At 39.7% G+C, this 18192-nt stretch overlaps 1 protein-coding gene across 1 annotated transcript in view; it reads right to left on the reverse strand.

Annotated features, from left to right (window-relative positions):
- The window catches only part of SF3B3 (splicing factor 3b subunit 3), a 42447-nt gene that overhangs the window by 10573 nt on the left and 13682 nt on the right, over positions 1 to 18192 (reverse strand). The window contains 10 exon segments of the mRNA XM_023756067.1: positions 67 to 241; positions 1252 to 1406; positions 2542 to 2664; positions 5657 to 5800; positions 6319 to 6474; positions 6897 to 7052; positions 7339 to 7490; positions 12629 to 12701; positions 15487 to 15582; positions 17900 to 18065. Of these exon segments, the coding sequence (XP_023611835.1) occupies positions 67 to 241; positions 1252 to 1406; positions 2542 to 2664; positions 5657 to 5800; positions 6319 to 6474; positions 6897 to 7052; positions 7339 to 7490; positions 12629 to 12701; positions 15487 to 15582; positions 17900 to 18065 (1396 nt within the window).

The raw sequence follows: 18192 nt of genomic DNA on the forward strand, positions 1-18192 counted from the left end.
GGCGCTCGCATCTATAGAAGCTTGTGGCGTACAAATGGTAAAATTGAACACTGAAGGTCTCATTACCTCTGCCATCTGCTGCTTCCTCTGAGCTTTCGTGGCCTCAGTGTAGGCATTGTGGTCAGTCTCGATGATGATAAGGTTGTTACTCTCAGGGTGAATGACAAATTTCCTGGGTGTGTACTGCAGTGGAAAGGCTACTTGATTAAAGACAGCACCTAGCTTCTCCAATGCCAAAATCCTACGTCAAAAAGAAAGGGAGTTAATAGGCCACTCACTCAGAACCTACAAACTGGTGTTGAAATGGTCCGTGAGTGGTCACAGCAAACATATCAATCCCTAAAGCTCTAATGCTGGCATTAGACAACATGCAATAACAGACTTCTCATCTGGAAGATTCTGTGCAAGAGACAAGATAGGGAAGGGCTCTCCACTTTGGCAACAGCCCAGCACTTTATCATGACAATTCTAGTTTTCATCAGTGAAACTCATATTAGAACCCTCATGTGAAATTCTTTTATCACTCCAGTGATGAGAAGTTAAAATTTCTTTTTTATTACCAACAAACCCTGAAATAAAGAGCACCAATTCCAAAATTATTGTGAAGCACTGCAATTACCTGAAGATACGTGGTATATTTGTGCTGATGGTGTTTCATAAAATAAATGGCCTCCTGAACCTAAGCTTTATGAAACCCATGAATCCATTGTGAACAGCCAATAGTTATAACCAGGACACCAACAACATTAATAAAGGTTAAATAAAAAACAAAAAACCTAAAACTTAAGTCAAACTGAACAGGTTATTTTCCAGCCTGCAATATAAATAGTGCTCACTCCAACATTCTCAGCATAAACTATAGTCTGTCAACTTGTAAAAGGCCTAAATAATTTATATTGAGGTTAAAATGTAAGCTGTAACAATGCAAATGACAAGACAGAGTGAGAAAAGGTTATGAGTGATCCTGCTCTAACACTAACCCAATGGCACTGCCTAGAAAACAAAAAGACGGAACTGTACTACAAAGTTTTAAAACTTGGCCCTAAAAGTCTAATCAGAAGCTAAAACTCCAAACACCGAAACTTGGCTACCAGGTTCCTAAATCCTGAGCCAAATGAAGGTTTCAATTGCAACATACTAGTTGGCTCTTTTGCCATCTCTTCTTAACTTTTTCCAACACGTTGGCAAAAGTACAGTCCAAGCCCTGGGGAGAAGGCTCCCCACTGGGCTTCAACTGTGAGACTCTCTCACCTCAGGGTGTTGGTGGAGATGGCCACAATGCCTTCGGGACACTGTTCAGAGGCGAAGCCAGATGCAAATTCCAGGGTCTCATAAGACAGGGGGGTGAGATGGAAACGAGATTGGTAAGAATAGCTCAACCATGAGCGGCTTGACATGGCCAACACCTGAGGAAGGAAAAAAACACCGAGTAAGTTTGGGAAGAACTCAAACATAGTACGCTGAGCAAACACCCTATGCCCAAATTTTAGACAGAATATCCAAATGAATTTTAGAAACCTAAAGTTACCTTAAGAAAAAGAGGCCTAACAGCCTAAGTGCCCATCAGCAGATGAGTGGATTAAAAAACTGTGGTACATCTACACGGTGGAATACTCCACTGCCATAAGAAGGAAGGAACGCCTACCATTCCCAACAGCATGGATGGGCCTGGGCAGCATTATGCTAAGCGAAATAAGCCAGTCAGAGAAAGATAACTATCATATGATCTCATTCATTTGTGGAATATAATGAACAACATAAAGTGATGAACAAAAACAGATCCAGAGACAGAGAAGCATCAAACACACCATCCAACCTCAGAGGGAAGGCAGGTGGGTGGGAGGGGAGGAAGTAAGAGATCAACCAAAGGACTTGTATGCATGTATATAAGCATAACCAATGGACACAGACACTAGGGGGGTAAGGGCACAAACTGGGGGGGGGGGGGGGGGGGATGGAGGGAATAAGGACACATATGTAATACCTTAATCAATAAAGAATAATTAAAAAAGAGGCCTAGAGAAGAGGCAAGATGGCTTACTATTTGCTGAAAGTGTGGAATCACTCAATCTCTCTGAGCCTGTTTCCATGTGTATAAAATGAAAATACTATCACAAGGCTGGATAGTTGCAAGGATTAAATGCAGTAACAAGGACAGCACAGTACCAGAAGTACTGATATTCTCAGCTATAAAGGACCTCTTTTACATTACATGGTAAACTATGACACTGATACAAGGCTGCTCATGGGTACCCCAGATGGGAAGTTCATCCAGCTAACGCTCACTCTGCTCAATTTTGCCCAGCCTGAGGGCTGAAGGGATCAACATAATCAAATCATGACACAGTGCCATGGAACCCGTTAAGAAGCTCTGGATTAAGGGACCCTAGACTTCCAACATAAAATAAAATAACCAAGATAGAGCTAATGTCAAACTAACTATGTACTGGTAAATTAATGAAAGTACAGCTTACACCAAGGGATTTATCTTACTGATGCTACTAACATCCAAACATGCTGCCTGACCCTTTCATTACTTACTGCCTCCTGGCCTTGCATCCGAACACGGAAGAGTTTCACAGGACGGGACCCCAGGTACCTAGTGCGGGTATCAGACAGATCTCCAGTGACAGGGTCCAGGACAGTTCTCAGCAGCACACCGTTCTAAAAAAGGAGAGGAGTGGGTTAAGCCTACCCATGATGAAAAGTTCCCTTGGCCACTTTATATTAATAAATTCAAAGCAGATGAAAGGAAATGACTTGGTTTAAAGAACATCCTAATAATCAGCCAACAAACCATTCATTCATTCTCTCACTAAATCACTCGCTCAAGTAGTTACTGAGCACATACTAAGTGAAAAGCACACTTATTTTTCACTGCATATCCTTAAAATTTTTTTTACCATGTACACTAAATTCTTTATAATTTCAAAATATATGCAGTTAAAAATACCATTTCCCTTAAAAATAATAAGACTCCTAAGAAAACAGCTCATTCAGGTCTAGGGCAATATTCCAGGATATGGAGTCATGTTAAAAAGACAAAAGAGCCAACTTCAAATGGGAACTCCCATTCATTTAAAATGAGGTTATTTAGCATCCAAGGAAGAAAAAAAAAAAGATTGCAGTAGTTTGAAGCACAAATATATAAAAGTCTGCAAGTTCATGTTATTTTATAAAACCCCACTTCATCAGTCCTCAATATTATTATGGCACCAATTCCTTACTCTGGAAATTGGGTGAGCAAAAAAAAAAAAAAAAAATTAAATATTTATTCTTTCCCTATATGAACTGTATTTCAGGGTGAGCAAATTGTCTTTAGAGAAAAATTCCAGCTAATTAAATGAAGTATGAAATAGAAAATCATCATTTCCCAACCCTACTAAAATCAACAAATCAAGGCTTCTACACAAATAATTTAAAATAAATACAAGCATTCTCACATCACTCATAGTGGGACAACCAGATGTCACGGCCTCCTGATATGACATAATAGGAGTAAACAGAACCACCTATAAAATATTCTCTCCCCTCCCACACACAAATGAAATCCAAATCTAATCATCCCCTGATCGGTGCTATCCAATACTATAGTCAGCAAGCCACATGAGGCTAGTCCAACTTGAGTTGTGCTAAGTGTACAAGACTAAATTCCAGATTTCAAAGACTTAGTCCAAAATAATAAAAAAGAAAGAATACACAATCTTATTAATTTTTATATTGGTTACAAATGGAAATATTTTAAATATGTTGAATTAAACAAGACATTAAAATTAACTTCATCTGTTCCTTTTTCGGTAACTATTGGAAAATTTGTGTTACATAAGAAGCTTACATTATATTTTTAATGAACAGCATGGTCTAGGACAGTGATGGCGAACCTATGACACGCGTGTCAGAGGTGACACGTGAACTCACTTTTCTGGTTAATTTTTCTTTGTTAAATGGCATTTAAATATATAAAGTAAATATCAAAAATATGTCTTTGTTTTACTATGGTTGCAAATACCAAAAAATTTCTACATGTGACACGGCACCAGAGTTAAGTTAGGGTTTTTCAAAATGCTGACACGCCGAGCTCAAAAGGTTCACCATCACTGGTCTAGGATCTACCCATTACTTTGCAGGAAATAGGGTAGAAGAACATTAAATACACAAGAACGCCTGGAAAATCCAGAAGGTGGGAATTTCTGTAAAACAAATGATCTGGTTTCCTAAAAAATAAAAATAAGGATGGGGCAATTATGAAAAGAAACATAAAAATATAGATCAAGCAAATACAAACTTTGCACAGCTTTATGTAGATTCTGAACAGAACCAAATATAAAGACATTTTTGGAGAAAAAAAGAAAAATTGGAACGTGGACAAGGCAGAAGATGACATTAAGGAACTACTGTTGGATATGCTTTAAAATACCTCCTCCCCACCCCAAAAAAAGAGGATGAATAGATAAAACAAGAAAACCCAAAGATGATAACTGTTAAAAATCCATGGGTACATGGAGGGTCACTAGTCTAACTTCATCCATGTTTGACAATTTCTAAATTAGGAAGTAAAACTAAAAAGCAAAAAGTACCTGAGCTAGATTATTTACGTGTTTAAGTAAATAATCATTAAGGAAAATGAAAAGTATATGGTCAAAAAACCTGACACTGCCCTGGCTGGTGTGGCTCAGTTGGTTGGAGCGTCGTCCTATTCTCTGGAACAGCAGTCACCAACTGGTGGCCCGTGAGGTCCGAAAGATTGGCAACTGCTGCTCTGGAAGGTCACAGGTTCCATTCCCAGCCAGGGCACATACCCAGGTTGGGGATTTTATCTTCAATCAGGGTAAGCATGGAAGGCAATTGTTCAATGTTTCCCTCCCTCTTTCCTCTCTCTCTAGAACCAATGGAAACATACTCTCAGGTGAGGATTAAAACAAACAAAAAAAAATCCCTGACACTATCTGATCCTTAAATTCCTGCTTTTCATGGCAGGAAGAGCTCAGCTGCTTTGATAACAGGGAACACTTAGGAGTCCTTTATTGCTAGTGGACCCCTTTATGAACTGTGAGGTAGTTTTAAAAGCAGCATACAGGTGAATCTTGACGACTCCACCTAGTTTTGACCCAGAGTAGTGAAGGCAAAACATTTTTATCAAATACTCTTTATGAAAATACTTTTCTCTAATCCTTATTTGTTCTAACTAGAGGCCCGGTGCACGGAATTCATGCACTCGGTGGGAGGTGGAGGGGTCCCTCAGCCCAGCCTGCGCCCTCTTGCAGACTGGGAGCCCTGGGGGGGGGGGGATGCCACAGAAGGCGGGAGAAGCTCCCACCACCACCGCTGCACCACTGCCAGCCATGAGCCCGGGTTCTGGCTGAGCAGCACTCCCCCTGTGGGAGTGCACTGATCACCAGGGGGCAGCTCCTGCGTTGAGCGTCTGCCCCCTGGTGGTCAGTGCATGTCATAGCGACAGGTCTTTCGGCCGTTCAATTTGCACATTAGCCTTTTATTATATAGGATTAGAGCTGAGAACAGTGGAAACACAGAGCAGCACCATTCACTGAATGGTAACTGAAACCATGGGCACAGAAAATTCCCATATTGAACAAAGGAGTGCATGAAACCTAAAGGAGACCTGACACCAACAATATGCGTCCTCTGGATTTCTTACCTGTAGCCCAATATTCAGGTATAGGAAGCCAATAGAGCCCCTCTCACCCAACTCATCCTGCTTCTCCGTCCCACCCATTTCCACGATACACAAGGATTCAGGCTGGGCTGGGAGAGCCTGCATGCTCAGAGGTTGCAAACAGTCCTATGGGAGAAAGAGAAAAGAACATGGGAAATGACTAATTTTGGGAAAAACCTACCCAGAGAAATCTAATTCTAGGGGTAAAGAACAATCTGAGGAGTGAGTTCCACAGGGGAAGTGGATTACTAGCTAAACTGAATCTTAAAATAAGCTCTGCAGAAGATCATGCTTTCCTCTTTTTGTCAAAGTGGATAATGGGGTTAAAGTACGTAAGCAAAGGTCACTTCCCCTAAAAGTCATCTAAGGCCCTGGAGCCAGCCCAAGTCCTTGTCTGTAAAAACATTCCTGGGATTTTTTTTTTTAACTATAAAAGAGAGTCAAGGGTTTAGCCGAAGAAGTGGTGAGCAGTCTCAGATTAGCATCTTTAAAGCACTGCAGATGACTTCTGAAATGTGCCACTGCGATATCCAGAGCAACAGAGTTCAGGGTTCAGCACAGCTGATCTCAGAGACAGCCACCAGGAGTGGGCCAGGTGCTCAGGTTCCAACTGGAAGATTCTTGAAGTGGAGGGTGACACTCACTGAGGGGTCCAGGGAGATGATTCTGACAGTGTTGTCTACCAGTCCCACAGCCAGGAAGCGAGACCGCTGCTCTCCAGGAGGCACATTGGCCAGACTCATGCACACCACATCTGCTGACATCTCCTTCCGCTCTGTGTACTCGTTCAGCTGTCCTGACTATAGGAGTGAAGACAAGAGAGGTCACAAACCACTCCAACTCACCCCCAACCATGGACTCAGAAACTGGAGGAGGCCTTTTAAGTTCCTTTTTGCTTGCTCTCACTCCTCTTACTATAATCAATGATCAAGCATTTCTCTACTTGAGATTCTAAGACTGAAAACTATGGCAAATATTTGGTGGAAAAATAGAGTGTGAAGGGCAGGAGAAGCAAGTGCTTCATTCATAAGATGGGGTTTCATAACTCCAATGAGAATTAAGACATGAACTTACCCACCTCCTACTCCCCCATAAAGTGCCAAATGGGCTTGTGGACACTTTCCCTCAATTCTCTTTCTTGTGAATATAACCTAGATACCTGGACTACAACTCCCATCTCTACTTCTACACAAGTCCCACAGTAAATAATAAAATAACATACGGGATCCATCTCAAAATAGACCAGCTCTCCTCCTGTCAGGGCAATTACTACTTGTCGCTGGTTCACTGCACATTTCACAATTGTTTTCTTTCCAGGGGTCTTCCACTCATTGACTCTCTTGTCTGCTCGGATGTGCCGAATGCCGTCAGGATACACCTGGAGTAACAAGAAAACCTGACTTTAGCAATTTGACACATTGCTCAGCATGTGTCACACTTATCAGATCTGTCACTCCTGTCAGATCTGGAGCCACTGCATTTGAAGCACCAGTTGAGTCAATGACAAAAGAGCTAATAGGCTACAGGCAAGGTCAGCTTTTAAAAAGTTCATATCTTGCACTGTCTACTTCAAAGAAGTTTAAAGCTCATTAAGGTAAATACAGCAGCCTACATAATGAGGGCAAAGACAGAAGCAAGTAAGGTGGCTCTCTGAGAACCCTCACCTGCACCAAGGCATCATCTCCTAACAAGGAGCAGGACAAGGTGGGAGTGGTGCCCAGGAACCCAGAGTCAGTCACTTCTTCCACAGTCTCTCCGATAGACAACACAAGTGTGGCATTCACGAAAGACACAATGATGTAGGCATCAAACTCATCTGAAAGAGGAAAAAGAAAGGAGCCGGTTAGCTAATAAGTTATTAATTACACAGCCAAATGAGACACACTAAGTTTTCTCTTCAGAAACCTTCCAAGGCACTTCTATGTGTAGTCACCACAGAGTCATGTGACAAACAGCACAGGATGATCCAAAAGATAACTGAGGGTCTTAAGAGCCTACAGGTAAACTTAAATGCCGAAATACATTGAGTAGTTACACCCACTTCTAATACCTCTGAAAACTAATAGTTTCTTGAGACATTAGCTGGAAAAATGCAAGAGGACAAAGCAAGGGAGTCAGTGGCATGAAGTTTTGAATACAATGCTTATATATATTAAAGCTAAACTTATTTGTGCCAGATGCCAATCACAAGCTATTCTTAAAAGATACTCCTTATAACCAGGAAAGATGCCCACCTTCTTCCAAATGAAGCTTATGTGGGAACATAAGACCTAACGAATAAAACAGATTACTTAAGCCTTCATGAGACTAAGTCATTCTAGGGCTGGAAACTGAGAACCCTAGTATGTCCCAATAGGAATGATGTAAGAACACTAGATAACCAGGAAATAGGGAGGGAAATTGTTTATACTGTCATCCTTAACCTCTCTGGAACACTAGATAACCAGGAAGTAGGGAGGAGAAATTGTTTATACTGTCAGTCCTTGACCTCTCTAGTTTTTCACTATTTAAAAATACAACTACTCCGTGGTCATGAGCAATCCTATTAGGATTTGCTTTCCACTTAATGAAATGTAGTTGGATAAACAAACACTAATGATTTTCTCAGGGAAGTCAGCGGACCTGAGGTATACAGGCAACCTCAAGTTTCCCATGCACATCCCATTGTAAAAGGTCATCCATTTCCCATACATTCTACTCTACAACATAAAACAGCTTTTGTGTATCTAACACATCTGGCATACACGTTAATAAATACTAAATAAGGGAACTTTTTTTTAAAAAAAGAGTTGAGATTTTCCTAGTTTACATTTGAATTTTCTCTATCAATTCCCCCTTCGGTCCCTCCCAAAGAAACCAGGTAAACAAGGGACAGAATGACAGATAAACAAGGCACTACATTAGGAGTGGCTACCTTCTTAGCAGAAGAAGCTACAGTACCCTTTCTGCCTAATTTGAGCGTTGGTCAGAGTTCAATGACATACTAGTAAGTTTGATCCAACCAAGCCACAATCAAAGACACAGTTTGGGTTCCAAATGATCCTAAGGTGGTTCAGCTGAACTAAGATTACTGGATTAGTTCAACAGAATCCGTGTACTTTATTTAAGTAAAAAAGAAAGCCCAGTGAAGATGTTTTATTGCTGTAATCTACAGCAGTAGTGCTCTGACCCATTAGCAGGACATAAAATCAATTTGGTGGGTTTGTAATCAGCACTTTTAAACAGAAATATGCAGAAATAAATGTGATTTATGAAATTGTTTCACACAAAGGAAGGATTAAGTAGTTTTGTGAGACTTTTTGCTTCAGTTAATAATACATGTGAGTACTGACTGGGTGGCTGAAAGGTAAGAATCAAAGATTGTTCCCAATGGGTGTAATCTAATGGCTACACAAGGAATCCAGAGTAAGGATTCAATTTCCAAATCATAAGCAGCAACAGTGGACAAGCAGATAGTTGGTTTTATTTTATTTTGTTATAACTGTCAACACATACCAAATGCTTTGGGGACACCTTTTAAAATGAAGAGCTGTAAGACAGCACTATTCACATTCATAATATGAGTAATGACACAGTTGTTCCTGAAACGGATATCTTAATCGTGTACAGCAAAACCATAGTCAGTCTCCACACGACACCAAACTTGAAGGCTTTACGCCAGCGGTTTTTGAACCAGAAATTTCTGGTGTGCAACAATAACAAGAATTGCTTAATTTTAACATTATATGAATATTGTGACCTTTCCCACGTTCTCATTACTGAAATCTAATACCTTAAAAGTTGTGCCACAGCAAATTAAAGTCAAACAACAAAAAGGCTCAAACTAGCCAAGATTTCTGGTCCTTCCTTCGTCATGAGGAAAAGGGGGCTTCCAGAGAAGAGACCATACAACTTTTAACTTACAGGCAAGAGAATGGAGGAAGGGAGGAAGGAGGGCTACCTGGGTCCTTATCTTCCCTCCGACCCAAGGCCCCACTGCTCAGATATGAAATAGAGTTGCTCAGTGGACTTAAATGTGGCAATTCAACATTTGCTGGGCAATTCAACAAGCGGTAGAGCAAGGACTAATAATACCTGAAACCTGCTTAACATCACATTTTCTCAACATATCCATTACCCTGTGAGTATTAAGCACACTGTAACCTCTACCTTTCCATTTTATGGGAAGGAGGACCTGCTACAGATTAGTAGTCCTTGTATCTTGAGGCTATAGGTTAAAAGTTGGAGCTCAGAACAAAATCAAGCTTCAATCAAGGCAAATTACTACAAACGATAAATATCCAAATTGCCTTTATCCAAGGGTTGCAAGCTTCATATAGAACCTGTTCATCCCTCAGTGAAGAATTCATTAGGGTATAAGAATGCACCTTTGCCTCAATTAAATAGGACTTCGACCTGTCTGAGCACGGCTGAAGCATCCCAACAGAGGATGCTTTATTCTTCTTCCCCCTGCTAAGTATCTGGGGCTCAACAAGCAGCCCACTCGAAAGGCTAAGGTGAGGAACCATCCAGATGATTTAAGCCCCCCTCATTCTTATTTTATATTCAGACTACTCAGTGTTTGTCTTGCCTCATATTACATTAAAAAAAGGAGTGGGGGGCTTTCTCCAGGACCTGATCATTCAGTTAATATACCTGGAATATACAAAATTTCAAGGGAGAATTTGAAGATAAAGTTTTTAAGCTACAGACTCTTTCAGCTTAAAAACAAATCAGTCATATTTTCCACTTTCTGTGGAAGAAAATAAGACAAATTGATTCCTGCCTCAGACCATTTAATATACAGGCAGATGGGTATGCATTATTATTATGCACAAGGACATCCAACTGCAAAGTTACCCTCTGAGAGATGCCATCAGGGCAGCCTCAATATTTTGTGTAGGTCCCTCTCGCTGGGTAAACTCTAAGACCCCATGGTAGACCCTAGCAGTAGGTACACACCTGTGGTGATCAGCACCTTCACCAGCCACCTGTGGAAGAGAAAAAAAGGCTTGGTATTGGTAGTGTGCATCACCACGTACCAGCCATGGTTAGTAATTGCCTGGAAGATTGCGGCATGTGAGGACATGTGGAATGCTCACTCAACAGTAACCTGGGGTATCTGGAAAGAGAACGAACAGAGAGAACCTGTCCTGTTTTCATGGGTGATAGCCCGAATTATGGTTTTTCCAAAGAGTAAAATTTACCAAGATGTAGTCTTTCCCTAGATTTTGACATTCAGAAGAGAAATTTTTTCAGCTACCAGTTCCACCATGCACCATATTGCTTATCACTAACTTATCAAACATTGTCCAAAAAGCCCATTCCATCCTCTAACCCCTCCTTGGCAACATGCTTGTGCCTTTCATCACATCAGAACACACAATAGCTTGGTATATTTATCTTAAGACGACAAGTGCTCTGAAAATAGGGACCTATCTTTATTGCTGAGTACATGGGGGCACTCAAGAGACTGCAGGATGAGAGTATAGAACTTATCCTAACAAACCAGCAAGAAGCACTGACTCCCACTGCAGGGCCAGTCAAATGAGCAATGGGATTCAGGAGACAGGCCTTGATAAACTATCTTGGGACAGTGAACCTTAATAAGGTAACTTTAAAAATGAAGGTAACTTTTCAGTAATTGTAAGTCTATTTACAAACAGTTTAAGAAGTAAAACAAACAAGGGGGGAAGCACACTAGTTTTTATCTCAAAGGAGCTTTCTAATTCTAACAGTCTAGGCCAGTGGTCAGCAAATTGCGGCTCGCGAGCCACATGCGGCTCTTTGGCCCCTGGAATGTGGCTCTTCCACAAAATACTGACTTCTGCGCATGGGCCATGAAGTTTCAATCGCACTGTACATGCGCGCCCGCACGTGATATTTTGTGGAAGAGCCACACTAAAGGGGCCAAAGAGCCTCATGTGGCTCGTGAGCCGCAGTTTGCCGACCACTTGTCTAGGCAATGTTTTCAAGAGCCATAAAGTCCATCAGCTACCAAGCTAAAGGTGAACATCAATACTGACCAGTTTCTTTATGACATTACATATAATAGCGAAATCTTTAAAATCAATTGTCTAATTATCTTCTCAGCTAAAATGAACCCAATTTCCTATTCACCTGTTTTTTTCTCAACTCAGACTTGATTCCAATGCCAACATAAAAACAAAATCCACCAAAATGTGTTTTCTGCTAATAGAAAAAGGTTTCCTTCCTACACATTTCCTATTTCCCTTAAATTTGTTCCACACAACCAGAACATCTAAGTATCAGAAATAAATTCAGCTGTTTCTTGAAAAAGCTTTGTACACTGGCCAGGGTGATCTTATTCACTAGTCGTACAGTCCTAAGGGAACAAGAGGGAAATGAGGTCTAGGAATAGAAATGAACTCAAAGTAAATAAAAGGGAAAATGGGAATTTTTGTCTAGGAGCTCAGATTCCATCTCTCCTCTACTCCTTTCCCACTCATTCTAAAATTCTGATTCCAATCAATCAATTTCCGCTTTCCTTAAGCACTACACCCAACAAGCAAGACTAATTAACAAGCTTTACCAAATCTAATACCTAGGATAACTGTCAATTTCACTGTGGTTTCAGCACAATAGAAGAAATGGTTGAAGACAAATGAAGCAAAACCTTTCCCTCACACCATACCGCTTACACAGGTGAAACCAGTGTCTTACAGGTGAATACAGTCAAAGAACATCACACATGAAGGCTCTATGATACAAAAATGTACTATATGTATTGAATATTAACAATCTCCCTATGCACCTCTTACCCATTTCTATAAGAAGTAGTAGTGAAGGCAACCAGACTAGAAGAGCCTCAAAACATAGTATCAGGCCAGAAAAGTTTCTAGTATATGGTGCTAGATGAAGTGACATAGAACTATTATGAATGCAGCCTCTTACACCTTCTATTGTCAATGGCACCCAGACCCTCATTTTGACTGTTGGGAAAGGGCTGCTTACCTTCAATGTGCCGGCGCACTGTCCAGACAGCATTGGGGTTACCAGGAAGTTCAGAGACAGCCATTTCCGATACCTGATAGAAGAGATAGACCACAGATCCAGTGAGCATGGAACTCAGTTCCCTGCTTATAACTACACTAGATAATAAAGTACCAAAAGCAGTGCTCACATTGTGTGCTGAATATTGGCAATACCCATGACAGACTTTAGCAAGAAATGATGAAACAGCTGGGAGGGTAGTTGTTGCACCAAAACTCTACACTGCCTTTGGGTATGGCATACCTGCATCCTCCTCAAAGAGAGCATGTGGAAATGAATCAGGCCATCTGAGTTATTAGCATTCCATTTCTAACTCCCAACAGCCAAATGTCATCTCTTTATGGACCAATTCAAATGCCACATCCTTTAGGAAAAATCTTCCCTAGCCTCTTGGCTGGCAGTCACCTCTACTTCCTATAAGCTCTCACAAAGTCACTATCACCTTCTCTTAAGGTACCTTTCCAAAAAGGGATCCGAGGAAATGTTATCCTTCCCAGAATTTTTATGCTCCTTAAGGTCAGAGTCAAGAATCCTATGAATGTCCTACAGTTTCTCAAACATTAAACAAAATATCTAAGGTGAACTCAAAATGATCTGGAATGGAAAACTGGGTGTGGCTTATACATGAACTCTCTATACTATCCTTACAAGTTTTTTGTAAATCTAAACAATCCTAAAATAAAAATTTTGTTAATATTTTTAAATGACCTAGAGACAGTACATTAGACAGCTTAACATATTGTATTGTGTAACTACATTTTGTAGGAAGAACTCAAGTATATTCATGAAAGACATTACCCTTTCGTTTACTAATATGGTAATAGCTGATCATGGTACAGGAGAATCCTGGAAAACTTCATCAATTAAATGTAAATATCAGACATACTACATTCTATACCAAATGTAGTATCTGACAATGACACTGTTTAACTTAATGAGACCATAATCTACCCATACAATAAGCTCCAAATACACATAAGAAACAAAGACAACAGAAGGTTTTTTCCAATTTTACTTTTCAATTACAATTTAAATTCAGTATTACTTTGTATTAGTTCCAGGTGTCTGGAAAAAAGATTTTTTTTTTTTTCTGTAGAAGTGGAAAAAAGTAATAGGGACAGGGGACTCAAAAACAATTCTTAATTTGGGTCCTTTATTTCGTACACTGTACACAAAATTTTCTGTAAATACATATATGCTAGCCTTCATCAAGAAGCTCGATAGAATCCACTGAATAGTAACTAATCAATAAGTATTTGTCTAAGTTGGGTTTGGATCATTGAAAATTTGGTGGATTGATGCATATTTTGAGTAAGAAATTTGTCAAATTCCTTGAACAGTAATATTAATGGCTAACATTAACTGAACAGTTATATGCCAGACCTTGAGCTAAGTGCTTTATAATGCATTATCTTATGTAATTTAGACATCAATCCTTTAAGGCAGGTGCCATTAAGCCCATTTTTAAAGAAGAGGGAACAAAAGCTGAGGAATAGATATTAACTAGTAGAGCCAGAATTCAAAGCCAAGGTCATCTTGGCTATGTCCCAATAAAAATCTATAAAAAAACAGGCCCTGGGGCCTATAGTTTGCCAACCCCAAATTCTGAAAGCAAACTGCCCAGAAAGATTTATTTTCATTGCTTCCTCTGGGAGCAGTTCAGGGAAATGCCACAGGAGGCACCCTGCACAGCCAGGGCAAGAGGATTTCTGAGTGGGGCCCACTGAGGCCTGTCTCTCTGGACCCTGAGGGTCCTGCTGTGCTGGCTCTTCGTGTGATGACACTACTGCCCTCTTTATGTGGCTCATGGACACAGCTCTTCTTCAGATCCCTTAAAGTGGTGCATATTCTGAAGGCCCTTTCTCTACTATGTCATAACCTTGCTCTAGTCAGTGAATGTTCCTAATGCCGTTTCAACACTTGAATTTTTAAATTTATGAAACATGCAAAATTAAAAAAATAACACACATCCACATACATATACACATTTTGCTATAGACTTCCGAGGTTTAAATTTTGAAAAATAATTAAACTTCAAAAAATAAAGAAAGATTTATTTTACTACTGACAAAGCCAAGTCCTGGGCATTTGCTAAAAGGTCAACACTAGAATCAGGAAAAGATGTGGGATTTGAGAAGATTATTTTGAATGCCCATGTCACCTACAAGGCCCAACAATAAAGGGTTCATTAAATAAATTATGATCCATCCACTTTGGTGGACAAGTGCAAAAAAATTAAGTATAATGTGACTTAAATGCACATAGCAATAAGGAATAAATTTAGTAAGATATAAAAATATATACACAGTAGCCTGGCTGGTGTGACTGTGGTTGAGCATCAACCCATGCACCAAGAGGCTGCTATTCGATGCCCAGTCAGAGCACATGCCCGGGTTGTGGGGCATGCAGGAGGCAGCTGATCAATGAGTTTCTCTTTCTCTCCCTCTCCCTTCCTCTCTCTCTAAAAAAATCAATGAAAATATATATTACGTACACACAGTATTAATATAACAGAAAATGTTAAGTATCTGAAAACTGAATTAAAAAATGTTAAGTATCTAGAAACTCTGAATAAAGACCAAGAGCAAAATGTTCCATGCAGATTTCCTAATTTCCATGTTAAGGCTAGTGAGCCTGGAACTAGTAGATATGTTCTTGCCCTTTTATGCTCATTTGCCACTTTTTTAAAATGTGGCCTGTTGTGCTAATATGTTAAGGAACAGGAAATTTAAACTCTAAACTTTATGGAAATAGGAAAGAAAACATTTTTCAATGCTTCCTTCCAAACCCTGCAGATGATCTAGAAACTCCAATCTTACCTCAAGTCCATGCCTCAAGACTCTCAGAGATGACCGGGGTCCCCGACCACAGGCCACATACAGCTGTGGAGTGTCTTCATTTGCCAAATCAGCTATCTGCATGGAAAAAGAAAGTCTACTTGTGCTAAGTTTTCACACTGATCCCTGATTATTCTCAGTGAGCAAATCACTTTTTATATAAAGCTTATATATTAGCCACTGGCCTTGGGGACATGAAAGAAAAAGCCTGAATGTTCCAAAAAGCACACCAGTTGGAAAACGGGTTTTACCAATCAACAAAAAGGCTGTACTAGTTAAGTTAGCAAAGAATTTTTTTACTTAGTGATAGAAGTGCTATATAGCCTCCAACTAAAATTTAGCATTTGCTTCCAAATAAAAATACAAACTATAATCTTATCAGTATCTGTGACTTTCTCATCAGTAGGTCACATTTATTCATATAACATTAAGATTTATAGATACCTCCAATTATTTCCTTCATCACTACTTTGAAATTGCATTTAATGTCTATTGTTAGACTGTATTTGATCACAGATGCCTGTCTACAGATGCACCTAAGATGCACTGACCAAGTAACAGGCAGCTCTGCACCTGGTTGTTCGACACCAACTGGGGAAGCCATGTTCTCGTATTGGCATCCCAGACATCTAGCTGCTCGTTTCCAGTACAATTATTTGTTATCAATATATGAAAAGAGGCCAGTCATTTGTATTGTAGTTTTGTCGAATTGGACAGTTAAATGAAGACTCTTGACCGTCTGTAAGGCATTGCACCATTTTAACATGGATGAGCATGTGAGTTGAGTGTATATGGCTTTCACACTGACCTCTTAAAAAATAATTAGTTAACCTATTTTAAAGTCACCACCTTATTTAAAGCCATAATTTAAAAAAGCACATATATCACAACTTAAAAAATATTTTGCTATATTGGCTCTATGCTAGTACTATGTGAACTTACAAAGTTATTCAGAGAGCGGATCCAGATGCCTCACCAGGCTAAAGACATTCATGGCACACAAAAAATGCTTATAGCCCCCTATAGATACCCAAATTTCCTGTTAATTTTATTCTTGATCTACAAACTATTTACACAATTACTTCCCCACATTTCAATGAAAGGAGAAAAATCAAATTAGAAAATGCTTATTTTCTATTGCCCCGAGAGGACTGACTCTTTATCAAATAAAAAACAAAAGCAGTTAATTTCAGAGTGATCAACTTTACCAGGAAGAGTGCCTGAATGCTGACTTGCTCCCCCAGCATCCAGTGAACAAAACTCTCTCCCACTAGAAAGATGATCAATTAGACAGGGCAAGGAATCCCTTATAGTCACTCAAACCCCAACCATGCAGGACACAGAAGCCTGGGAAAATTCCTGCTCAACCAAACACCAGTAGTAGGGGATGCAATCCACATCCTGGGCCACCTCAGGTTCCTCCCTTAGGATGTGATTAAAAAGTTTTTGTTGCCCGGCCAGTGTGACTCAGTGATTGAGTGTTGATCCATGCACCGAGTGGTTACAGTTCAATTCCTGGTTAGGGCCCATGCCCAGGTTGTGGGCTGTCCCCAGCAGGGGGCTGCCTTGATGATTCTCTCTCTCCCCTCCTCTCTCTCTAAAATACAATAAAAAAAACTTTTTTTTAAACTTCCTGTTACTAGGGCCTGGTCTGATAGCTCAAGTTGATTAGTGCATCATCCTGATATACCAAAGTTATGGGTTCGATCTCCAGTCAGGGCACATACAAGAATCCACCAATGAATGCATAAATAAGTGGAACAACAAATCGATATTTCTCTAATAAAATAAATTTTTAAAAAATTTTTAATAAAAAAATTCTTGTTACTGACCCCATTGTCTCTGGAATATTTTAAGGAGGGAATGAATGTTAAAAATTAGATAAAGATAGGTATTTCATAAACTGCTGTGATAAAAGATCAATTTCAGAATACTTGAAAGTATATGAGCCCGTTTACATTAAAAAGAAAAATATAATACACACATTTATTTGTTTTATGTATGTGTGCAAGCTTATAGACACAGAGACAAATGCCTGGAAGCAATCATAAGTTGTCAATAGCAACAGCCTCCGTGGAGGGTTTTTTTGTTTTTGTTTTTAAAGATTGGGGAGACTTTTACTTTTAGCCTTTTGTATGCTTTGAATTTTTATACTGAATCTGAGTTTTATAATTAAACTAACAAAAAGCCCAAGAATTTATATAATGGGTTTTAGTACCTGAACTTCTACTTAAGCTGCCATATCTATATAACTCTGATGATTCCACAGATATGCTGACAAACCCAGTGTTTGACTAGCCCTTAATTTAATTGGAGTTAAAACTTTAAACTCATTCAGATTCAAAACCAATTGGCTGCCACTGCTCACTGTGGAGGTGACTGGAAAGACCCATACCTGGCAAAACAAAATGGGAGAGAGGCTGTCCAACTCATCGACCAGCACAAGGTTCTTGAGTGGTCTTGGCTGAAAGAAGAACGTGTCTCCTTCTTCCAGAGGCATGGCAGATGAAAACTCAGGTTCTTCATCATCATCTCCAAGATGTGCAATTTGATATAAGTAACTAGGGAGAAGCAAAGAAAACTTTAGTTAAAACATTTTCTGTCTGAAGATAATGTTTGACATCAACATTAATGTTCATAAAAGCACTTTATAAATATCTAATCCAAATTATAACATGAACTTTTGAG

The sequence above is a fragment of the Myotis lucifugus genome, unplaced genomic scaffold (genome assembly GCF_000147115.1).
Source record: "Myotis lucifugus unplaced genomic scaffold, Myoluc2.0 scaffold_88, whole genome shotgun sequence".
In the NCBI taxonomy this organism is placed as follows: domain Eukaryota; kingdom Metazoa; phylum Chordata; class Mammalia; order Chiroptera; family Vespertilionidae; genus Myotis; species Myotis lucifugus.